The sequence below is a fragment of the Mya arenaria genome, chromosome 11, assembly GCF_026914265.1.
Source record: "Mya arenaria isolate MELC-2E11 chromosome 11, ASM2691426v1".
NCBI lineage: Eukaryota > Metazoa > Mollusca > Bivalvia > Myida > Myidae > Mya > Mya arenaria.
Window position 1 is genome coordinate 54,463,842 of NC_069132.1, and position 26,436 is coordinate 54,490,277.

Here is a 26,436-nt window from a genome sequence, read left to right on the forward strand (position 1 = left end):
CAATACCTACTAGGTGATTCTCCGCCTATTTCATTCTAATAAGAACCAAACCCCGCAGGGAAATGTATTTTCTGAGGTTTTAGGCCCTCTTTTGCGAGTGCTTTAAACGAATCAAAGGATTTTCCAAGCTTGGTGACCTATATGGGTATGTAGGTTAGGGTGTCCACTAGTGCACCTGTCAGTATTATTCCGCCTACTTTACTTATGTGAGTAACAGACTCAGCTGGAAATCAGGTTTGTGTGGTTTTGGGTTCATATTTGCGAGTTGTTACCCCAATGATGACCATTATGGAACTAGAGCTTGGATTGTTCTCTAAATAACATACTACATGTTGCTGGTACTCAGCCAACTTAACTCTAATGATTACCATACTCAGTCGGAAAATGGGTGTTTTGTTTATTTCGAGTTTTGCGAGTGCTGTAATCAAATCAAGCCAAAATAAAACCTGGCAGGAATAATTTATGCTCTATCAGGTTAATACATTCCGGTCGGATTTCCTTCCGGCTGTCATGTTATTCCGCATAATTCATGAACCTGTAATTTAGAATTCCGCGGAAATGGATACGTCGCCTATTAAAAACGGCCATCATAGTCAAGAAAACTGTTATACATATTTTAATGTGAAAGGTCGCAAAAGTCAGTAGTAGACTTGGCTACAAAGGCGATTTAGAAAGGTGATAACAATTTAAGTTATTGTCTTCACAAGACTTAAATCTAAACGTGTTTTTAAACTCTTGGTTTCCAACATGATCGAGCTTGACCGAGGCATTATGCCCCAAAACACACTCGCCATTCATTTCTTAATTTTCGGTAAAAAAATACTTGACTAATATTTGTTCAAAACATATACCTCTGGAGTGAAAAATGCGATCTATAACACGATTGAACTTCACGGAGACAGTTGTCAATGTCTCGCTAAAATTGGGTTCTCTACATTTAATTCAGCAGTAAGTATATAATAATCTGACCGAATATTTCAGTAAATGAAGTCATATAATGTTATGTTAATGGCCATGTTAGTTATGTACATTTGTAAATCAGTTTCCAAAATATAAAAAGGCAAGGTACATGAGTGTGTTTGTTTCATTGAATTTATTTTACTTCTAATGAATACACGATAAGTATATTATACTTTACTTTCATTTTACGTATGTTGCATTTATGATTAGGTTTCAAAGTTATAACCTTTCTTGTTACTTACAATAGAGTTATTTTTTTATGTTAGGTGAAAACGAAATGGCGTGACTTTACTGAATAATTAATAATTTATAATAATAGGTCGATCTCACAATTTGCCAAAACAATGGGTAAACACATTTGCATAAATGGATTCGTCCTGTGTTTTTAATTAGCACAAATGTAAGCACAAACGATTAATGTTCTTGTTATGTATGATAAAACACAGGCTACTGTGCAAACTGCGAGGTTTCTGCCACCGACTCAACTGCAAAGAAGATATTCTAACGAAAACTTTATGTACAAAATAACAGAGCTTGGTCTTGATAATGATTTCACGTGAAAGTTCATCTCTGATGTACTTCAATTTCACAGAAACCAAGTCACACACTTCGCAAGTAGATGATTAATAGACAATTAGCTAAACAAACGAAAAAAACGGAAGGACAAACAATGGTACAACTTGAAACGCTTAATATATCAAACCGTTACAGCCGGTCCTACTAAAAACCTCTCAGAGCTTCTAAGTGCTTCTAGGAAATACTAAGAGGTACTCCAAACAATGATAGATTCTTAAAAATAACAATGAAATGTAACAATGTGAGGAAATAAATTATTACGAAACAATTTGAAATTCAGAAAGGAAATTTATTATCAAGTTATTCCATGTATTTGCGTATTTATAGATAAACTATTGATGAGATTTACGTTCATAGATTTTCAACTCAGGTTATTTATAGTTAAGGGGTCTTGACATAGGTATAATCATATAAATATACATGTAAGAGTTGAATAATAATTTAAGGATTAATTAATTTAAAAAAAAATGGTATGATAAAGTTCAAACATCCCCTGAAAATTGCAAAATATTTTTAATATCCTCTGCTAAATTGCAAAATATTGTATATATTGCTAAGATTGCTTGTGTCTATATCAAGAGTAACTGATACGTGTGAACGTTGAAGTCGGTTTGATCTTATAACCTATACTCACCACCGACTTCATTCAAGGGTGATTCAGACCATGCCGGCAAACGTGTTTTGTTTCATAATGGGGCACTTGTTCGGTTGTTTAAAATCTAAACGATTACTTATATAGGATGGTACGTGTGCGTCACCACTTCTATAACACTTACGAGATGATACTCCACATACTTTCCTCTATTGATTACCAAAGGGTTTATGAATATATCATCAGTTATATGAATCATTTATTGTCTGTCAATTTGAACAACGCTTTTACCGATCTGACTTCAAATACACGTAATTCACAAGTTATTTTGTCTTCAATAACAAATCTTGGTCTGAGCTTTTGTATGGATCATTTAAGTGCCAAACATGGCACAGGGAACCTCTCAATATAAAAAATATCAATATCAAAAATAAGTACCCAGTATGATGTTTGAACACATATGCCTTAAAATGGTAGCATGGATGTGTTTACATCGTCATATATTGAACAAGATCAGGAATAGTGATGGGGCACATAGTTTACAAATGATTATACATTACAATCATTCTAATAATTAAAATAACGATTGATAGTTTTATTTAAGAAGTTATAGTAAAATGAACAAAATATATCATATGTCTTTATTGTATTTTCTTCTGAGGTATGAAATAGATAATGTACCAACTACCAAAGTTTAAAAGTGTTTCTACACCCACTGCTAGTGGTGTGAAATGGTAACTTCACCCACTTCCAGAAGTATGTAATGGCAACTTCAAAAACTACCAGAGGTATGAAATGGTTACTGCAATCACTATCAGAGGTATGTAATGGTTGCTGCACCCACTATCAGAGGTATGTAATGGTTACAGCCCCACTATCAGAGGCACGGAATGGTTACAGCACTCACTATCAGAGGCATGAAATGGTTACAGCACTCACCATCAGAGAAATGAAATGGTTACAGCACTCACTATCAAAGGTATATAATGGTTACTGCACTCACTATCAGAGGTATGAAATGGTTGCAGCACTCACTATCAGAGGTATGTAATGGTTACAGCACTCGCTATCAGAGGTATGAATTGGTTACTGCACACACTTCCAGAGGCATGAAATGGTTACAGCAATCACTATCGGAGGTATGAATTGGTTACAGCACTCACTATCGGAGGTATGTAATGGTTACAGCACTCACTATCGGAGGTATGAATTGGTTACTGCACCCACTATCAGAGGTATGAATTGGTTACTGCACCCACTTCCAGAGGTATGTAATTGGTAACAGAACCCACTATCAGAAGTATCAAATGGTTACTGCACCCACTACCATAAGTAAGAAATGGTTACAGCACTTACTACCAGAGGTATGTAATGGTTACAGCACTCACTATCAGAGGTATGAAATGGGTACTGCACCCACTACCAGAGGTATGAAATAGTTACAGCCTTCACTATCAGAGGTATAAAATGGTTACTGCATCCACTATCAGAGATATGAATTGGTTACTGCACCCACTTCCAGAGGTATGAATTGGTTACTGCAACCACTTCCTGAGGCATCAAATGGTTACAGCACTCACTTTCAGAGGTATGTAATGGTTACTGCACCCACAACAAGAGGTAGGAAATGGTTACTGCACCCACTATCAGAGGTATGAATTGGTTACTGCATCCACTATCAGAGGTATGAATTGGTTACAGCACCCACTTCCAGAGGTATGAATTGGTTACTGCACCCACTATCAGAGGTATGAATTGGTTACAGCACTCACTATCAGAGAAATGTAATGGTTACAGCACTCACTATCGGAGGTATGAATTGGTTCCTGCACCCACTATCAGAGGTATGAATTGGTTACTGCACCCACTTCCAGAGGTATGAAATTGGTAACTGCACCCACTATCAGAGGTATCAAATGGTTACTGCACCCACTATCAGAGGTATGAAATGGTTACAGCACTCACTATCAGAGGTATGAATTGGTTACTGCACTCACTCTCAGAGGTATGAAATGGTTACTGCACCCACTATCAGAGGTATGAAATGGTTACTGCACCCACTACCAGAGGTATGAAATGGTTACTACATCCACTACCATAAGTAAGAAATGGTTACAGCACTCACTACCAGAGGTATGTAATGGTTACAGCACTCACTATCAGAGGTATGAAATGGTTACTGCACCCACTACCAGAGGTATGAAATGTTTACAGCACTCACTATCAGAGGTAGGAAATGGTTACTGCATCCACTATAAGAGGTATGAATTGGTTACTGCACCCACTTCCAGAGGTATGAATTGGTTACTGCACCCACTTCCAGAGGCATCAAATGGTTACAGCACTCACTATCAGAGGTATGTAATGGTTACTGCACCCACAACCAGAGGTATGAATTGGTTACTGCATCCACTATCAGAGGTATGACTTGGTTACTGCACCCACTTCCAGAGGTATGAATTGGTTACTGCACCCACTTCCAGAGGCATCAAATGGTTACAGCACTCACTATCAGCGGTATGTAATGGTTACTGCACCCACAACCAGAGATATGAATTGGTTACTGCACCCTTTATCAGAGGTATGAATTGGTTAATGCACCCACTTCCAGAGGTATGAAATGGTTACTGCACCCACTTCGAGAGGTATAAAATGGTTACAGCACTCACTATCAGAGGTATGAAATGGTTACTGCACCCACTATCACAGGTATGAATTGGTTGCTGCACCCACTTCCAGAGGTATGAATTGGTTACTGCACCCACTTCCAGAGGCATCAAATGGTTACAGGACTCACTATCAGAGGTATGTAATGGTTACTGCCCCACTACCAGAGGTATGAATTGGTTACTGTACTCACTATAAGAGGTATGAATTGGTTACTGCACCCACTTCTAGAGGTATGAATCGGTTACTGCACCCACTTTCAATGGCATGAAATGTTTACAGCACTCACTATCAGAGGAATATAATGGTTACTGCACCCACTATCAGAGGCATGAAATGGTTACTGCACCGACTATCAGAGGTATGAATTGGTTACTGCACCAACTATCAGGGGTATGTAATGGTTACTGCACCCACTATCAGAGGTATGAAATGATTACTGCACCCACTTCCAGAGGCATGAAATGGTTACTACTTCCACTACCAGAGGTATGAATTGGTTACAACACTCACTATCAGAGGTATGAAATGGTTACTGCACCCACTATCAGAGGTATGAATTGGTTACTGCACCCACTTCCAGAGGCATGAAATGGTACATTACTCAATATCAGAGGTATGAATTGGTTACTGCACCCACTACCAGAGGTATGAAATATATACAGCACTCACTATCAGAGGTATGAATTAGTTTTTGCACCCACTACCAGAGGCATGAAATGGTTACTGCACCCACCTCCAGAGGTATGAAATGGTTACAGCACTCTTTATCAGAGGTATGTAATGGTTACTGCACCCACTATCAGAGGTATGTAATGGTTACTGCCCCCATTATTAGAGATATGTAATGGTTACTGCATCCACTACCAGAGGTATGTAATGGTTACTGCACCCACTACCAGAGGTATAAAATGGTTACTGCATCCACTATCAGAGGTATGTATTGGTTACTGCACTCACTTCCAGAGGCATGAAATGGTTACTGCACCCACTACCAGAGGTATGAATTGGTTACAGCACTCAATATCAGAGGTATGAATTGGTTACTGCACCCACTACCAGAGGTATGAATTGGTTACTGCACACACTATCAGAGGTATGAAATGGTTACAGCACTCACTACAAGTGGTATGAATTGGTTACAGCGCTCACTACCAGAGGTATGAATTGGTTACAGCGCTCACTACCAGAGGTATGAAATGGTTACAGCACGCACTACCAGAGGTATGAATTGGTTACAGCACTCACTACCAGAGGTATGAATTGGTTACAGCACTCACTACCAGAGGTATGAATTCGTTACAGCACTCACTATCAGAGGTATGAAATTGTTACTGCACCCACTATCAGAGGTATTAATTGGTTACTGCACCCACTACCAGAGGTATGTAGTGGTTACTGGACTCACAGCAAGAAACTGATCAAGAAGAAGTAGATACGTAAAACACAAATGGTATGGCTGGTGATGCAACTGAGTTGTCATGATAGGCAGCGTTAAACAAGTATCTTGCTTATGTAGAAATATCCTTATTATTTATCCGCCCACTTCTTCTGTCACGGTAAGAGCTCTGCTCACTGATGGATATAATGCTTAAACTAATGTTGTAACATATATATGTGTGTGTTAATGAAAATATTTATTTATTGAACATTCACATACAAATATTTTAACAACAACCGTTTTAGTATTCTGTACATGTGGCTTATTGCATCCTAATTTTGGGTGGTTATCAATTCGAACACATTCTTTATTGAACACATTCATTAAGAATGGGTGTGGATGAAATTATCATTTTAGCATAATGAAGGTCTTAAGCATGAGCACTATCAGTAATAGCAGGAAAGGCATCAGCTGCATTACTGCGAGTTGTTTTGAAAAAATCATCTTTGCTTGAATTCCTTAAACCATCAATCGTATTCGTTCGCCACATACAGGCTATTTCTGTGTTTACAGATTTTGACGATGCGGTTTTTTTTCACGATCATCATTAACAAAAACAATAGATGCATTGTCTCTCGATATAGATTATCTAACATTAATTTTCACAAATTTTCTTTAAACTGTTTTTGGTTATTCGAATGTTGTTAAAAGTTACTAAATCAACATGTCTCTAATAATTCACCTAGAGGTGTTTCAGAAAGCGACATAACATATCATACGATGCATATGAGGCTATACATAAGTTACTGCTCTTTAAAGACGTACATGTTTCCTTTTGTAAACAACATTGCGTATTTTAATTACTAGTTGAAAACTCCGTTGTTAAAATTGTTGTGTTATATAAAATATTTGTTCATATAAAAAGCTAAGCTCATCGGTTTAACGCGAAATAAATTTGAACTGTGATACTTTCCAATATTTTCGGTAAAAAGCGTGTCTTATTTCCTGTCCATTTTCTAACCGTTAACATGACAATGTCTTTTTGTGATCCCGTATGTACATAGGGCCATATTGAACGCTTTCTTTTTCGATATTTAAGATAACTGCGTGGACTTCAATTTAATTCAGACCAATTTTAGTACATGAAATATTTCAAAAATAACATTATTTATTTGTTCAAATTACTGGTCCAAAAAAGATACAAAAAATGCTGATATATGCAACCAGTAAACGATTAATTAAATGAGGTAACAACGTCAAACACACATTCTGCAACTTAACTATTAAATGTATTGTGTTTTGAATCGTCCATGCTCATTCAGTATTAAATTGTTAACCAGAGTTACGTTCACATATATTATAAAAGTAGCTATATAGACTCCATCATACCCGCCTTGAGACGGACGTAATGGCCAAACAGTTGTACACTGTATTGTTGTACAATTGTCCATCAGTGAACGGCGAAATACTAATCGACCCTTCTGTCTCCCAAACACACGTTCCTTCAGCTGCTGGATCGCTTCCACCCGTCCAAAATATTTCCGTTCTCATGCTTAGCGACATGAAGTGGTTCTATGGAAACGTGTTTTCGGAGGCATCGGTAATAACAGCGAGGTGCGCGCCCATGGCTGTGTAGTTATCACGAGCCGTCTGCCAGGTACCCATACTCGTTTATATGGCCAAATAGCAGGAGGAAACGAATTCATACCAGCTTGGTTCACATGATATCGGCTGAAGACAACCATTTAGTGAATTTATTGCGCTAAAAGATAAACCTGAATGTTTTAAGGTGGTGGGATACGTTGCTCCGTCAAAATTGACGTTCAAAATAAAATATCTTTCAAATACTTTGAAAAGTGGCCAGAATGATGTGTCAGGCATGTTTTCCTCATTTCTGCTTAAATGACTTATGTCGGCGCTGTCGGTTAGTGCAAAAAGACGCTATCTTACACGATAACCCTTTTTTACATTTTTGATACGTTTGGCGTTACTGAACAGCCGTTTGTAATTATAAATTTATGGAAATTGCTGTAAAGATGCCTTACTACAGTTATAGAACCAATACAATATGCATTTTCAACAAATGTGCCAATTATTTAATGTGCAGAAGATAAGCTTAGTGTCATTAGATAATTCTGCACGTATATTTACGTTCAACGACTGGCCTTGAAGTGAAAATAACTTCCTTAAATTCACGGCACTTCCTATATTTTGTTCTATCATTTTATAGCCTGATTTTTAGCCTTTCGTGTTATGTAATAAAATATATGTTTTCGGGCTAATTAAGCAACCAGTTTAAAACAATGCGTTCAGAAACACTTGCTTTAACGCAACTGACGTCAACGTTGTTTTGATGTACGTAGTTGTAATGCTGGCGTGAAATTGTGATATTTTGAAAATTGAATGCAGAAAAGAACGGTATGCCGTCCAATAACCAAGAAAGAAATGTTAAAATAGCATTAAGCAAATGCAACGGGAATATGATTTTCTATGGAAGGGTATTAACGCAAAAATTACATCTTGCTTTCTTACGTTACATCGTGCTTTCTAACTTGTGCATCTTGCATTCTGTCTTGTACATCTTGCATTCTGACTTTTACATGTTGCTTTCTTACATGCACATTATGCTTTCTGCTGTGTGCGTCTTGCTTAATTGTATGTTGATATCGTTATTTAACGATCAATTATTATTCATTTGTTGATCTGGTATTTTAATTCAATAACTTAACCTGCAACTGTTTGTATTTAGGTCTATTTACTCAGCTTGAATGACGAATGTCATAAGGTAGAATGACGCATAGCCGAAAGCCGAATGCAGCAAGCATAATACGACGCGACATCTGGTGTAATAATATGTGACACCCAAATTATGCTAACAGGTGGCGCTACAGTTATATTCTCGGTAAAGTCCGTATTTGCGGTTCGGATTCAGTTTACCAAGTTACGTCCCTTTGTTTTAAAATTTCCATTTCCACTATGGAGGAAATAAGGTAAATATATAAACAAAACGATTTAACCAATTTTTGTATTTATTACTAAAACTCTGTGGGTCAAATTATATTTCCAGCTGACAATGACAAGTTGCAAATTTCCAAATCAATGATTTTAGAATTATTTTTTTATCAACAAAATAATTATAAAAATAGAACAGTTGTTCAAAGTGTTTGGGCCATAAAAAAACTTCTTAGTAAAATATTTCATCCTCTTGAAAAGTTCCTAATTTTTGACATGGCTTATTTTCAATACCTGTGACCATCCACAACATTTTTTAATGTGTTTTTATTAATTAGGACATTTTCTTGCCTATTTTCAAACTAAATTTGTACACACAGTGTTAGATTTTTTTAAATTCAACTTGTCAAAAAATGTCATTTTTCACTAAGTTGAAATTATTCACTAAGATGCTTTATGAATACGGCCCCAGGTTCTTGTTCACAGTGTCAGCTTAAAACTGAATTGAAGGAACTGCTGCCAAAATCAGCTGATTCTGAGAAAAAAATAAAAAAAAATGTCAAAACTGTCAATCTGTGAGAGTGCAGCTTTAAGACAAATGATTTCATAATATTTATTGATGAGTACATAAAAACAAAATGTACAAAAATGGTCCCAAGAAATGGTTATAAAATGAATATTGCATGTTGGGCTGAAGATGCCTTTTTAGTAGTTTTCTTTAGTTGTAGCCTTCATGATATTGGAAATGTATAACAGATCTTATTCATTTAAAACAAAAAAGTTTTATACCTTAAGGCAATAGTATTTGCAATACAAACACCACTAAGAATGTAGAAAAAAATGTTTATTAATATCTTCTATGACAAACAATTCATTTGATTAACCTTATATTTTGTCATTGGTGTTTTGTTTCTGTTGTAGGGAAAACCATGAGCAGACGGAACTTTCGCATATAAAATCTGCTATTAGAGACAGAATCATCCAGGTCGCTAATAATGTTGGCAATTTCCGGACTGAAAACATAGAATATGAAATAGACTCAGTAAGGACATTACTAACTCAGTTGTCCTATCATGTAGATGTAAATATGAGTTTTGATAAAGTTAATGAAGCCTTTGATATCCTTATGAGTGCTGAATCAGAAGAGTCTGTCTGTCAGAAGAAACCAAATTTATTGTATACTTCTGCAAAAGGCCGACCTTCTTATAACATTCCTGAGGAGACACTTTTATATTTTATTGAAAAAGGATTTACATTAAAGCAAATGTCGGATATGCTGTCAGTCAGTACAAGAACAGTCAGCAACAGAATGGAAGACTATGGGCTTTCAATAAGGCAGTCATACTCTTCCATAAGTGATGAAGAACTGGTGGCAGTAGTTCAGCAGAAAGTGACCCAATTTCCTTCCATTGGATACAAGTCAGTTAAAGGACATTTGATGTCAGTAGGCATTCGAATAACGGAATCACGCATTCGCAGAATAATGAGAGAAGTTGATCCACTTGGCGTTATGCTTCGCAATGTTCTCTGCAGGACATACACGATCAGGAGACGGTCATACTCTGTGCGAGCACCAATGGCATTATGGCATGTGGACTCTAACCATAAATTGATAAGGTTACTATAAATAGTTTACTTAGTTATTTTGTATGAACTGTAATCCATACATTTCAATTCTTATCAAACAAAGTATTTTAGATAAGTATACAGTAGCGTAGTAGTTACGAAGTGCCAATAATTATCCAGGTCATACATCTTTTTCACTGCATATTTTATATTACACTTAACCTCATGACAACTATCAATCAAACTGAGTTACTCGGTCATACATGCATATATTTTTATTCATAACATTAGTTTTTTTAACATGCCTGTCTGATATAAGTACCATTGTATGAAATTTAAGTTAAAATGAATTAATATTATCATCGCATGTGATTTGTTTTATTTCAGATGGAGATTCATCTTTCATGGTGGCATTGATGGCTATTCAAGACTTCCTGTCTACCTACAAGTAGCTGCTGACAACACTGCTGCTACAGCTTTCGCTTCCTTTCAAATAGGTGTTCAGCAGTATGGCATACCATAACGTGTCAGGACAGATAAAGGCATGGAAAACATCAGAATAGCTGAATTTATGCTTCAGAATCATGGTGTTGAGAAAAGAAGCCATATTACTGGCAGAAGTGTACATAATCAACGGTTTGTAATAATATTCCTCTTTTAATTAGTTTGAGTTTTAGAAGTAATGTTCACCATTTAATACTTTTTACATTGTAGTTGTAATATCATACAATCTTTTGAGCCAATTTACTATACAAATGGTCCGAAGACTCAAATGAGTCACTATGTAGACATTTTTCATTAGGCGAAAAAAAATGTATGTTTGTTTCTGGTTTCATGCCCAAAAAGAAAAGGGTAGGTGGGTAGTAATTTTTTAATCTTTTTCTTTTTATAAGGCAAATTGATTTTTGAGATTTTTCTGTTACCCAAAACTTCAACTTATATGCTTATGAACATCTATACAATCAGCATGAGCAACACTGGAATTGTTTAGACCAAAAACACTTCTTTCTTAACTTTTAAAAGAAAAAAATCAACCAAATGATAAAAAATATTTCTCAAGGCAATAAAAGGTTTAGGGTCCAGGCAAAAAAATAAGGTAGGTCGGGAAACTGGAAAGAAACATATATTTTGTACGCCTTATGATTATTATGAATTTGACCATACCATGATGTTTCATCCATATATTTACTTTTGGCATTTGATTATGTTTAAAATGTAATTTCTGAAGACAGTTAAAATTTAAGGTCAGTCTCTCCCAATTCCATTTCTTGGGAAACACAGTACTAGCATCTATTAAGAAAGGACATAAGAAAGTACTCTTTTAAGGGAATAAACCCATGTTTTTGTGGTTAGCAATAGAACACATGCACGCTACATTTTATGGAAGTTTAAGACTGTACTTGCCAAAATCGTGTATAGTAGGACATTTATATAGTGATTTATGATATGTCCCAAATTTTATTTGAAAAAAAAAAGATTAAATTAATCAATTAATCAATGTCAGCCATTGTTTATTATCAAGTTCTTGTTGAAGGTTAACTACATATGTTTTGATTTCAGAATTGAGCGGTTCTGGCGGGAACTGTGGCAGGGATGCACCTGCACCTACTATGAGCTATTCCGTACAATGGAACAGGATGGAATTCTTGATGTAGACAACGAGGTCAACCTCCTTTCTCTTCACCTTGTCTTTCTGAAGAGGATTCAAAGTTCAGTGGACCGTTTTGTACATGCTGTTTCCAATCGACCACTACGGACAGAACACAATAAAACACCGATGCAAATGTGGATTATGGGACAATTCTTGGACCCAAAGATTCAGCTTACTGCTGAGGTAACTATAGCTAGGTACTAATTATTAAATTTTAGCTCATCTATTCGCAGAATAAGGAGAGCTATACTGGTGTTGGTGTCTGCATCATACCTTGGTTAAGGTTTTGCATGCAAGTACAAATTACACTATTGTGTACCAAGTACTTGATGTATTGCATTTAAACTTTATTCAAGGCTTCCCAACTATCACACCAACTAAAAAAGCAAGTAAGATAACTCTTTCATGCATTTAAAGCCTGTCAAGCTCAAGCTTCTTCATTCCTATTAAAACACAGATTAGTGAATCACTTCTTTTAATGTGCATTTGATTACCTAATCGCCAATATTCTACATGATCACAAGTGCTGTAATGTGGTTTTACAATTTCTATGCTAAACCAAAAATGAGTAATGCAAATTATGGCCCTTTATTTTTTTAATTTAGAAACTGGTTAAAGTTTTGAGTGACACTTCTTTAAAGTCCATATCCTAGTAACCAATTGATTTATTACATTTAAACATTATGCAAGGTGTCTCAACCATTACACTAACTAAAATAATCAAGTAAGATAATTCTATCTTGCATTTAATGCAAATTATGGCCCTTTACTTTTCGACTAAAAATTCTGGTTCAAGTTTAGAGTGCAACTATATTAAAGTCCATATCTCAGTAACCACTTGATTTATTACATTGAAATGTTTATGCATTTAATGGAAATTATGGCCCTTTATTTTTTATAAAAAAATTACAGGCACACATTGCATCATGCATTCATTTCTAAGACAAAGCGTTACTTTTTTAAATACAGACAGAGCTTGAAAATGTTATTGTTTCTTCAATGTCAAGAAATCAATGCATTTTTCAAGTGGTGAGCATTATTGGTGTCTTGATCCTGTGACAGTTCTTTTTCTTGATAAACCATTAGTGTTTGAGCTTATTATCATTTTAAAAGTTTGCATGTATACTCGTTTTGGCATATACGAGTCGTACTGTCTCCAATATTGGAAGTTTTTAACACCCCTTATACACTGTCAAAGCAGTATCATAGATGTTCATATCAATGATCACTCTAGTTCCACCTCTAATACACCGAAGGTGGTTGTATATTTTTCAGGAATCAGAGGTTTATGGCATGGACTTTGGTATTCCTGAATCTGTTTGCAATGCTGTTGAAGAAAGTATAGTTGTACCACAACTGTTACAAGTGCCGGAAGTGAACTATCCTGAGGCTGAGATAAATGCCATACTTGAACAGCCTGTTGACACACCATTCGAAGTACAAACGTACATGGATGTATGTTCTCTCTTTGAATCCATTTGATTGGTTTTCATAAAAATATCAGATAGCTCACACAAGTTTTGCAAAAACAAAGGGACATTTGTATTAACTACGAAAACAAGTACTCTTAAGTTGGAAGTCTTGCATTCTTGGTATACATAAATGAATAAGATATCACTACAGTACAAATTCATGTGGACAGTATAGTGATGATTGATTGTATGATATTGCGATATTGCATGCACTATGGGTTGTCCAGCTTTTGTTTTATTTTTACTGTTTAACAGGCCAGTGGTCTTCATATTTCATATACGATATTTTTCTATGGTAACATTGATTACTTTTAGTCAATGTAAACAATAAGAGCTGTAAATTGGACCGATTGTTTGGCATGTTGTGCAATGAATGGAAATAATTAACCATATTTGAATGGTGTTTTGAATGCAAGTCTCACTAACCTCTCATTGTCATTTGTGTTTAATTTAAATTTCAAACAAAGCAGAAAAAACTTGCGATTGGATTGTCAAATGTTATGTTTTCCTCACATTTAAAATTGACCAAGTTAAATAACTTTTGTCTGACTTTATCCAACTTATCTAGGCACTTTCCACTTTAGACTTGGGTAAGGCCAGGGTGTCAGCTGAATAGTTAAGCATAATAGTCATGTCCTAACTTTTTTTGTTAACCATTTTGCACAACAACATCACAGCTGTGACAATTAAATCGGAATAGCCTTTTTTTATATAAAAGTACAGCATAACACAAAGAAACACTTTACATGGTTTAAGATTTATTACAAACATGATGAGTTTTTAAATATCATATATGTTAAGTTGTGCCTTGTCGTATATCAGATCAAGCAGTATCATCTTGGTGATTACAAACAACAAGATATGCTTAAATACAGCCACATCTGTGGCGAAAGTGAAACTGTTTCATTAGATAATGGATACAAATGTTTATCACTTGAATTATGTGCCTTGTCAGTGAAGGAGGGCTATATGCAATGTTTTGTATGTAGTTATAAAAACAATAAGTACATGTATGTGTTGTTTTTTATATTAAAAGTAAATTGTGTAGTGCACTTGCTGACAATGATGTTTCATGAACAAGAGCACGGCTGAGAGAAGCCTAATCCATATCCATAATGTCTCGGATAAGATTTGTTTTCTGCATTATGTATAAAATGTATATTGTGCATAACAGTTCTGTATTACATGACCCATGATATCATTTAGTTGCATCATTGTTCAAGAAAACATAGATTGTAATAACATATAAATACAGGATAAGGATGTATTTATACAAATATTGTTTTTATGAAATACAAGATTTAATATATCATAGAACAATGCAATCTGAAAGAACTGTTTCATATTGCTCCATGAGAGCAGAAAAATACTCTGTTAGCCTTATTCATTCTAGAATAATTCTTAAAATATGTTTACAAAGGGATTAGGCAAAAAAGTAAACCTCAATTTTAATTGTATTGACCTTACTTAAAGGTCATAGGTGAAGTCCAAAAATGATGTCTTTATTAGTGAAAATTCATGGCTGTCACACAAATTACAGTCCATATGGTAAAATATTGACCTCTCAGTGGTAATTTGAAAAATCAGTTTTTGTTCTAAATGTATAATTTATAAAATGGCAGTTCTACATGTGCCATATTGATGATTGATTTGTTTTTAAAATATGCCATGAAAGGTCTTTGATTACAACTTGGTATAGATACAAGAGAAAACATCATCTTAACAACAACTGTCTCTAGAAAACTGAGGCACTCACAATAAACAATTTGCCACATATTCAAAATAATGCTATAGATAGATCATTGCAATCTATTTCTTGATTATTTCTCAGCTAGGTAAAGCATCTTCGAATGTATAAAAGATGTGGTCCAGTCTACATGGAAATAATTTCTACAGTTTACATATAATAAACAAGAGTATCGCTAAAAGCGATGGATGCCTCCCAAACTGTTCTATGATACGGCACACATTGTAATACAATGCACTGGGTATCAGATGAATTGTTGTAGCAGCATTATACACAAGTTGAAAAAAAATAATAACATGCAAAAATATTGGCAGGTTTGAGAATTTAATTTTAAAGTATATTTCAAGCAATGAAATAAAAGAACAGCAATTGTTAAAGGGATAAATAAATATACATGCTGGGCAAAATTAATATTCTTGTGCACTGCACTTCCTGTCATTGCCATCTATACCAAGTTTCATTTGAATCCCTTTAGTACATATCAAGATATGGCCTCAACAAGCACCAACTTTATAAATTTGCATGATTCTTGTGCAGTGCACTTACTCACATTGTCATCTACCTATTTATCAAGTTTCATTTTAATCCCATACCTAGTTTCGAAGTTATTTACTCGAAAAGGGTATGACAGACGGGCAGACAGACATGCAAAGGTACAAAGCGGCGACTATATGCTGCCCTCCTTTAAAAAGCATAAAAATGGGGCCATCCCAATGAAGACTGTTGTTTTTTTTAACCCAAATCATTTGAGCAATCTTGGGGTGGTAATCTAAGGAACATTTTTACAAAATCTGTTCAAATCTAGCCATCTTTGGCAAAATGACATAGTATGGTAAAAACATGGCTAGCAAATGAACTTTGTTCTATTCTTTAAAGATCTCTTTACTTTGGTCATACAACATTACGCAATTCCAAAACCAACAGCATCAACAATAAGGCTCAAAAAGTGCTTTTCAAAAGTCTCGTACTCCTGAATACGAGCAGTCTGTGAGAACATAATTGAAGGTGCACATGTGTTGACAGTTGTTAAATTATTTGATGTGTGGCTAAATTCAACCAATCCACATTCTATATTTCGTGGAAGTGTTTCACATCCTATGAGAGCCTGAAGAACATGTCCAGTGTTAATCACCACCTGTGTCTCAACTCCATCGTAAATATCAATCCATGGTGTGGACAGTGTTCCGCCTGAAAAACGAAACACGGGCTTGAACAGAATAATAATTTCTACCTGAATGGAGTATATTGCCCATATTGTTAAAAAATAGATGGTAGGTAAGGTTAGATAATCATATCCTTACTATTTTTCCCAACATACATACAATGACCAGTTCACCAGTAATATATAGGTTTTATCAAGAAAAAAGTACCAATGACAGACTATAATGCTAGTTCAAAGATTGGCTTGTCCTATTGTTGTCTCATCAATACTCAAAAGATCAATTTGTATGTGAGGCGATTGTTAAAAAAAATGCAGTGGCCCAACTCAATTTTTGTTATGCAGTTGGAAGGAAATAAGGTTGGTTTTTTTCTTCTATTTATTTTAGAATCAGGGAAGAGATGTATATCCTCACAGGTGCAGAAAGAATGACAGTTTGGAACATTTTTGCAGACTTAAATTAATAAATAATTAATAATTGCTGACTTGGTGAAATATATCGAACATCTTTAACTGAAACAAACAAATTTACTCTATTTAATGCAATTGATGTAAATTAAATTCATGAATCCAAAAACATTACACAACGAAGTGTCAATAATCAATGATTTTTTTTGCCATTTGACTTGTAATCATTTTTTCAAAGGTTAAACATTTTGGGATAATGGAGGGGAATTTTGACCAAATTTGGGGAAATAGGTACATTCCTTGGCTAGGTGAATGGGACCTTATACTGGCCCTAAAAATTAGGGACAACCCTGGGGGTTCTGTTAAATTTGAAGTGCATATAAAGATGCTCACATGCAGACATGAATAACATATTAAATTTTTTTAAGTACATACGTTCCGCTTTCTTTAAGAATTTCCCAAAGTTATACATGATCATTTCTTCCCTTGGCTTCAATTCGCTATCTGGTGTGTAAGTCGGTTTGAAGAAACTTTGTACATCCGACGCACTAACTGGAGATGTGGTAAAGAACTTTATACTCTCCTCAGCATGTCCCTGGATGGCAGTTTGAACACCAAGAAGTTTCAAACCTGCAAAGAATGATTTAGGAACATATAAAAAATTATACTTTTCAATGTCTTTAGACGTTACCTGAAATTAAAATGTATACCAATTTGCTTCCATCTGCTTGATTTGAAGTAAAAGAGAAAAAAGATCACATTCGGTTATGGTGAATACATATCAACATCCAGTGAAATGTATGCTTTAGAAGTTTTAAAAAAGGTTTAATTTTGACAAATCTTATTTCATATTAATCTTTAAATAAAACGGGTGCACATCTCAATAATGTTTTATATGAGAGTGATGTTCCTTGCTATATATGTGCAAAATGACACTGGCAATGTGTGCATACTATGTGTCTCACTATATACTTGACCTGCATGTTTGAAACTTTAAAAATACTAATAACAAATTGTTTCCTTACTGAAATCATTTGAAATCATATTCATGTATTTACAACACAATACATAGTTTTTTTCCAAAAGTATTCGGTATCAATACTGAATACAATCATCCATACCATTGAGTCTTGTGACATATATACCTTACTCCATTCAAATATTGGACGTTCTTTAGTTTATAATGTCCAACCTTTTGCATGACATTGACAAGAAATGATCACAATGGCTTGATTCTTTTCTTTAACCCCCCCCCAAAAAAAAAAACATTGATTTTCAAGGCCACTGTATACATTAAAACAAAAATAAAGGAAACTGTGACAATCTTTTTCACTTTCCAATTTAGAATATAAATACTAAATGCAAATACTAAATACATATTCACATTCTTGCCAGTTAAATTCTCTATATGAAGTTTCCATAGTATCAAATTTCTGAGACAAGGCTCCTAACTCATTCCAAACACAACCAGCTTCCCAGTATTAAAACCATGTTTAACATTTTTCTTTAAAATCTATTTAAATTCTTAAATAAATGGCTTCAGAACTTTAATAGTACCTTTAATTGTCACAGCGTTTAATTTTCTAATACATCGTAAATGAGCCCTTAAACTTTGCAGACAAACTGATACCGAAGTAATTCAAACTGCTGACAACCTATCTTTTTCAAATTAAACATTGATATTGTCCGATCCTTTAAAACATGTATGCAATCAAGATGGAGAAATGCATTGACTAAAAATATTGATTTCAAACAAGTATTTTCAAACATTAAGTAAACCCATGCCTTGTCTGAATTGAAGAAGTGGTCCAATCACATGATAAAAGGTGAAGTGCCGTTTCAGAGCATGTACAGCTTCACTGGTAGTTGATGATGACAAAACTTTTCTAAAGCCCGCCTGCTCCAGCAGATCACCATGTCTTTGAACAAGGTCTCCAGATCCCGTACTGTCTGTTGAGATCTGCAAAATAATTACCAATCATAAATGGGGATTATACCCTTTTGAGAGAGGGAGTCATATTTTAATTTGTTTTAGACTATATACAAAGTTGTTAAATACACTAACCAAACGGTATAAGAAGATTGAGCAAAGGGAGATGATCAACATACATGTATATGTTTGATTCAAATATATCATAAAGTTTCTTACAATTTGTACATGTTTACACTGGAGACTAATTGATAGCACTGGTCACAGTGTTATGGTTTTTATATAATTCCACTGTCATTATCATAATGATGAATGAAACTTCATCCAAAACATTTTATTCAGTATAACATGCTTTAGCATTTTCTTTCAAATCAATGGAGGCTATTTCGTGACAACAGGTAATAGAGTTGTGGTTCTTGTACATTAATTAGGCCATATTGTCATTACTATATTGGTAATTTAAGTTTCATTCAATTCCTTTTAAATCTTTCCAAGTTCAGATAGGTTACAAAGGACCATAAATCATACAGTATGTATGAAGTTTGAAGTTGGTATCTGAAATGATTTTAAAAGTTGTAAGGAAAAAACTTGCATATATTTTTTCAAATATAACAATGGGCTGTGTCTTTTATGTTGTATTTACAGAGAAAAATTACTTTGAAAGGAGGTAAAGTAAACTTCAATTCGTTAACGAAAGTCTAAACATACCTCTTGTATGGCTGCTAACACATCAGGCCTTCCAACATATTCATCTGGTATATCTGCTAGATCTGGTTCTTCACCAGTATAAATGAACCTGGCCAGCAATGGATTAAAACATTTTGGGCCTGGGTGTCCTGCGAGGATGGCACGTGCAGTAGCTCTTCCCATTGTTTCATAGGTCTTCTTTTCAAGTAGGCCTGAATCTAATCTGAATGATCCATTTTCAAAAAGGTCATTGTTCCTAAACAACAAGCTGAAAAACTCCCTGGTTAAGCCACCTGCATCTAAGCCTTCTTCTCCTATAAATGGAATTTTTATAGGTTTTTCCCAGTCAATTGTCAAAGCATCCGATAGTTCTTCAAATGTTGTTTTAAAGAAATTTCTCCTCACAACATTGATTAGCCAGTTTTCATTACTGTCTCCAACCTTTGCTGCTATGGCATCCAATACTGCATCACGAGTCCTTAAAAACAAATATTTCTTATAAATACTCAAGACAGGGAACAAATTGTAGATGTAAAACAAAGCTATACAAGGTCCTAAACTGGATGACAGCATTTTTGGTAGTATAAAGTAAACTCCTAAAATAATAACTCCGGTTATAATAAAACTTTGGATACAACAAACAAATAATTTTGGCCTGATTTTCACTTCCTTATTCCATGTAATGATATACAGATATAACATACTCTGGATATGTTTAACAATTTTATAATGCATGGTCAAGATACACCCCAGTTCAGACAGAAGCACACATGCACATACACGGGGCCGCCATTGTCAAAGCTATGTCGAGCTTACCACAAGCAGGTTCGACAAAAACAGTTATTGTCACCTTATTAAATCTACAGACGGTAACGTTATGCTTATGGACTTGACCACAGCTTTTTACATGTATTGGTTTCTGCGTTTTATCAATGTATTATATTATGCTGACTGTATATAATTTGTCATATGTTTAATTATGTCTTTTGAATAAATTGTTACAATTTCATTTTAACAAACAACCATGAATACCAAATCATCCAGCCAATGAACTAAAATTGAGTGATAACATTATTTGGGCTACCAAAAACACTTACCTAGCATGGGTGGGATTAGACAGCTGGTTCTCACAACAACTTGCAGCATGCTCTTCTATGGTGCTGACAGGGAACTCATCATGGCATATAGGACACAGCTCTGTACTGCTACATATAAAGAATATTAGTGAAATGTCATTCAATACTGAAATCATTTAACCTAGGTATGTTGTTTTTTTGGTTTAGTAGATTTTAATGATTTCATATTACATTACAATGAATTTAATTGTATATACATGTAGCAAAGTTTTTTTGAAATAAAAACTTTGTCAGTAATTATTTATTTTGATATATTAAATGAAGGAAAACATCATAAGCTGCTGACCTATTAAGTAGTTATTGTATGGAAATTCCACAGAACAAGTAGACTGACCAAACCACAAACTCATTGCTGTACACCAATATACCGCTTTATGTCATAAACCGTTTTATGGGTGTATAAAAATGACATTGTGCAGATTTTAACCAGAACTTGATTTTAAGTGGAAATGACATCCACATGAAATACTTGAAAAAAACTGCAAAACCTATATGTTTGGAAATGTTCTTCATTACTTTACACTGATACTATTTGGTGCAACAGAAAAACATGCAACAGCTGAATGAACAGGAAGTCTGGGGGAAGGGGGTGCAAGATATGCAGGCAATATATTCTTCAATATATTCTTAAAAAGCCACAAACAGTAACTGATAAATTGTGTGTTCTGCCAACATTTCAAGACACTGAAATAATTTTTCAAAGACTCAAACATGATATTATTCAGATTCATTAATAAAAAGAAACGTGTCACAGGCACAGATGCCCTTGCTATGTGATGTTCAAGATGTTTGACAAAAAAAATACTTTAATATTTTTCAGTATCACTGTAAATAATTATAGAGTGGAATTTGACAGAGTTCAATGAAGCTTTTTGACCTTTAACCTGGCAACAAGGTTGATTACCTCTTTATCTTGTACAATCCCCTTTGAATGTTTGTTATTTTGGTATGTTCTGGGAGTGCAACAAAGGTCCTTTTCTTGTGTACATGATGAGACAAATTTGAATTACATACTATAATGAATTATTCAATTATTATATTTTCAATCTTGGCAGAACACTTATAAAACTTGTAACTCATAAACTTAAAAAAGAAAATTACTGTTCTGATGGTTTGCATGTATCCATTGCCTTTAAATAACACAACTGTAATTTTAGCTAAACTAGGTCTATCACAGAATGTGAAAAAACAACTGAATAATAGCATATTTGTATGAGGAGTAATTTGAGGTATTGATAAAATGAAAGTGTGGTAACAATTGAAATATTTATTAGCCTTTCAATAAAAAAACTCTCTTATCAGATATAAAGAAATCAATTCATATTGGATTATAATACAAAGTTGTATATTACACAAACCAAGCCATATAATAAGATAAATTTGCTGATCAATCTATAAATTGAATATCCTTCAAAAATTAATTTGGCTTTAAAACATTTCAACTATTTTATAAAATTTGTTTTCAGATTCATAACTTATTTTTTTTTAGATCTTAACAATTTCTTTCCTACTGCTGAGAAGGAGTTTTCAAACTTTAATAATTATTGGCAATGTGTAACTTGTAAATAAACAAACAAAATAATTACACATGCAAATTTGCAGACTGGAATCTGTCCCTGGCTCATCTTTGCACTGGGTGCATCTACCTGAAGTTTACAATTTGCACACATTTAAATGATAACAACATATTATGGTAATTAATCTCACTTGCATGAATTGAAAAGTTTGTCTTTTTTTAATATACAGCAGAAACATATATACAAACTCTGGCTCAGTTTTCTTTATGCAAACATGATGTCATATCCACATACAAAATATACAGACCTTTGCTATTGCATATTTAATTTTGTAAATTGAATGGTCAATAATTGCTTTTACCAATGGTAAGAGTTAAGCACAAAGTAAGTTTCCCCCCTTAAAATAAAGATTTAAGCTCACTCCAACTAGTTCTCTACCTACACATGTACCACCCAATAAAATCTTAAAGATTCCTTGTTATCAACAAATGCCTAGACCTTAAGTTTATATGAAATATGAAGAGTTCATTAAAATGGATGGAATGATATGAATTCTGTAGCATGGAATGGGTTGGTCTTTAATCAAAATCTAACTTTTGATAGATACGAGTAATTACTAGTGAGGTACCTCATCAGTCCAACAAGCATCAATATGGAGGCGAAGACGTTGAAGAGGAATACTTTTGCCACACCTCAAACACTTCTCTGTTTTTTGATCATCAGTATCAACCTGTTTCAAAATTCTTAATACATTTATACATGCATACACTTACTATGCAACTTCGATAATTATTCTTTCCTAAATAGTGCTAACAAATTTATGCAGATTTGAAAAATTACATACATGTCACTTAGACTCTCTGCTTTAAAAGATGATAATAATTTCCATATAGGATGCTGAGTAAAAACGAAGACTATGGTGTTTATAAAAATGCAATGCTACTTTGAGCTGTTTAAACCAAAAATAGTGACACAATAAACATTTCTAAAGTTCGGAGCTTTGAGCACATGAGTATTATCTTACTGTGATACAGTATCTAGAAATAACTGAAATAAAACAAAAGCTAAACCTTATAAGAGGCAATCAAAGAAATCAATATCCTTATTTCAATTATACTTGTGAGGAGCATAGATTTATATCAAGGTCTTTCTGTATTGGCCTGATGTAGCAAACTGCCTGTCCTAGAGAACTTTCATCACAAACATATTTTGTGGTATACTCTCCTGGGGGAATTGGCAATGGCTGCAACGTGTATTTGGAGTTCCCACAAGTTCTTAGTAATTCAAATCCACCACAATTGATAATGGGTGGAAATGCCTCCTCTAGCTTTTGTTTAAACAAATCTGCATTGTATGTTTTGATGATGGTCAATTTCTTCTCACCAACACCTGCCTGAAACAGCAGGGCTTTTTCTTCCCGTGAAGGAACTGTATCCTTTAAAAATATGAAAAAGACTTTTTGTGAAATTTTCTTAAATTTCTTCTTTTGCAGGTTATTTTTGCTTTTCTGACTTACTTTCTTATTCAAATGTTGTCAAAATATGACGATACATTGTACATGTACGCTACGAATATTTCCATACAGGAGAAATCATTTTCACACCAATAACATAAAACAGGAAATCAGGAGTACAAAAGAGAACTGTTCAATATTTATTTGTTGTTGTTTTTGTAGTGTCCATTAAAAAAGGGAAACACAATAAAAAAGTAATAAATTCACAGTGTGAGCCTTGAGTATGGATGAATCATGCAGCATTATCTCATTTGTGACTTAGATGAGCATAAACTCTTTGGCAACTTAAATAACTTGTTTTATTGAACATCATGGATAAAGTATAAATTATTTCTTCATAACTCCATTGATACCTGGTGAGCGACACAAATTATATGGCACTTAATACATTCTTTGCAGAAAAACAGACACAGAAGTTAAACATTGAACCATACATCAAATGTGATGTGTGGTAAAGAGTATGGCTATATCCAAGTGTATAAGACATACAAATAATCTGTATACATATCATATACATTGGCTGTCAATATGTTTATATATATATATCTATTTACAATATTTTTTAATTTACCTGCAAACATTTTGACAATAGACAAAATCTATGAGTCCAATATGTTACTGGTGGCCCTGTTGCATTTCCTCGCCTGCGGGTCCCTCTGTTGTAAGGGGCAAACAGTGCCCTAGTGGCAGCACGAAGCTCTGCAGAGTGGTTTCTGTTGGATGTAGTCGAACCAATAGATGTTGCTGTTGTCACTGATGGAGTTGATTGTGATTCAGAACAAGTAGTTGATGAATTTTCCGAAACCAAAAGATTTGCTGCCTGCCGCAAAAGCTCTGAAGCCCTTAACTGGTTACTCATTTTCCTGATAAAAAAACATTACTGTAGTTGTTCAGTATGTACATACATAACAGCAAACATGGAGGATTTTTATAAATGATGTAGGATTTTTATACATAAAAATCTTTGGACAGCCACTATTTCCTAAAGACAAGAAAACATTACAAATCTTGAACACATTTAAATAATAAGGATATTACACTGAACAAGACGAAAACAAGAGAGCTCTGCACATTTATATGATACAGGGCTTTTTCAACAAATTTTGGAAAGAAGCCTAGCCTAATTTTAGCATGTGAAATTCAACAAAATGGGAAATCTAAGCGCAAAATGCAACCAGTGTGCGCCTGCCCTGAAATCGGCTTAGTTACTTTTTATTTCAATGTTTCCTTGATCCGCCACATAGGCATACAGGATTTGCAATTACAGAGGGTGACACATAGGGGAACAGCGTGCACTCCTTCCTAAGAACTACTTTAAATATGAATTATTATGTTGGCAGAGGGGTTGGATGCCATCTTTAAACCACTAGTGGCATATTAAAAACAGAATACGTTTAGCTTTAACTGTCTAACGTCTCGTAAAACTGTTACTGTGTTAGCACAGTGGCTTGATGACAGGAGTTCATATTAGTCCATCTAGCCATAATAAATAAGTTCAACTAGCCAAAATTATATTTTAAACATACTTCAACATGTACATTTGTATATCATCAATATAATGCATTGCCATAAACAAAGACCAATTCTTGTTCAAAATTATAACTTCTTCATAACCTAATATTCATAATATAAACAGTGTTCTAATTTGAGAAAATGCAAAGTATATGACGGATTGATTATTTGACCCCAGGTAAGGCACCGATAGACTATGTAAAAGTGTTGTGTGTTTCTTGATTTACATGTATATATGTGGTTCCTGTCCTTTGGTCGCTTTCGCTAATCGATGAAGGCGAGCGGGGTTCGACGTCATTTTGACAGAAAATGTATGGCGAGTATTTGTGATAATTCGCTATCTGAAGGATTTTCGTCGTTAACTGTTTTTCTCGACAAGGATACTGGTGTTATCATGTACATTTAGTGCCACTGCATCTAGGAGCCAGGTATTTTGCTAATAGCTTACAAGGAAGTTATAATTTTGAAAGAGAATTGGTCTTTGTTTACATTTTCGCTGGGCGAGCATTCCTCACTTCATTATACTTACAGTATAGTGTACTTTTTAATTTTGTCAAATCTCATTTTATCACTGTTAAAGTTTATGGCAATGCATTATATTGATGATATACATGTTGAAGTATGCTTAAAATATAATTTTGGCTAGTTGAACTTATTTATTATGGCTAGATGGACTAATATGAACTCCTGTCATCAAGCCACTATGTGTGTTAGGCGAGACGGCAATGTACACGATCATGTACATCAGACGCCTGTCGCCTTTAATCCAACACTGACAATTCTTTATCACTTACCAAAAAAGAATAAATCTGCAACTGCCTTTTGGTGTATATGAATAGCAGATGTTGTTTATTTATAACAAATGATCAGATGATAAAAAAATCAACCACATGACATCAACCGTAACAAATAAGATTATGGCTAAATTGCAAATAAGGGACATAACTATTGTGATCGATATTCCGGATACTCTTATATTTTTGGTAATTTCCGTATGGTTCCGTACATGT

At 34.4% G+C, this 26,436-nt stretch overlaps 2 protein-coding genes across 9 annotated transcripts; one reads left to right on the forward strand and one right to left on the reverse strand.

Annotated features, from left to right (window-relative positions):
• Positions 1 to 9,097: 9,097 nt before the first annotated feature.
• On the forward strand, positions 9,098 to 14,826 carry LOC128209106 (uncharacterized). Of its 3 annotated transcripts, none has more exons than XM_052912962.1 (5): positions 9,098 to 9,166; positions 10,050 to 10,745; positions 11,082 to 11,330; positions 12,255 to 12,528; positions 13,621 to 14,826. In XM_052912962.1, the coding sequence occupies exons 3-5, from the start codon at positions 11,239 to 11,241 to the stop codon at positions 13,825 to 13,827; spliced, it is 573 nt and encodes a 190-aa protein (XP_052768922.1). In that variant the 5' UTR covers positions 9,098 to 9,166; positions 10,050 to 10,745; positions 11,082 to 11,238; the 3' UTR covers positions 13,828 to 14,826. The 3 variants fall into 3 exon arrangements, with proteins under 3 accessions (XP_052768922.1, XP_052768923.1, XP_052768921.1); XM_052912963.1 differs by having other exon boundaries at positions 11,082 to 11,316; XM_052912961.1 differs by lacking the exons at positions 12,255 to 12,528; positions 13,621 to 14,826 and having other exon boundaries at positions 9,104 to 9,166; positions 11,082 to 11,818.
• On the reverse strand, positions 14,783 to 26,334 carry LOC128209107 (uncharacterized). Of its 6 annotated transcripts, none has more exons than XM_052912966.1 (10): positions 26,221 to 26,334; positions 24,486 to 24,777; positions 23,519 to 23,836; positions 23,030 to 23,131; positions 22,471 to 22,530; positions 20,846 to 20,953; positions 19,770 to 20,226; positions 18,917 to 19,091; positions 17,567 to 17,761; positions 14,783 to 16,752 (listed from the first exon to the last, which is right to left on the reverse strand). In XM_052912966.1, exons 7-10 carry the CDS (start codon positions 19,929 to 19,931, stop codon positions 16,466 to 16,468), a joined length of 819 nt encoding a protein of 272 aa, XP_052768926.1. In that variant the 5' UTR covers positions 19,932 to 20,226; positions 20,846 to 20,953; positions 22,471 to 22,530; positions 23,030 to 23,131; positions 23,519 to 23,836; positions 24,486 to 24,777; positions 26,221 to 26,334; the 3' UTR covers positions 14,783 to 16,465. The 6 variants fall into 6 exon arrangements, 5 of the variants coding, with proteins under 5 accessions (XP_052768926.1, XP_052768927.1, XP_052768928.1 ...); XM_052912967.1 differs by having other exon boundaries at positions 23,472 to 23,836; XM_052912968.1 differs by having other exon boundaries at positions 20,846 to 20,950; positions 23,030 to 23,836.
• Positions 26,335 to 26,436: the final 102 nt, after the last annotated feature.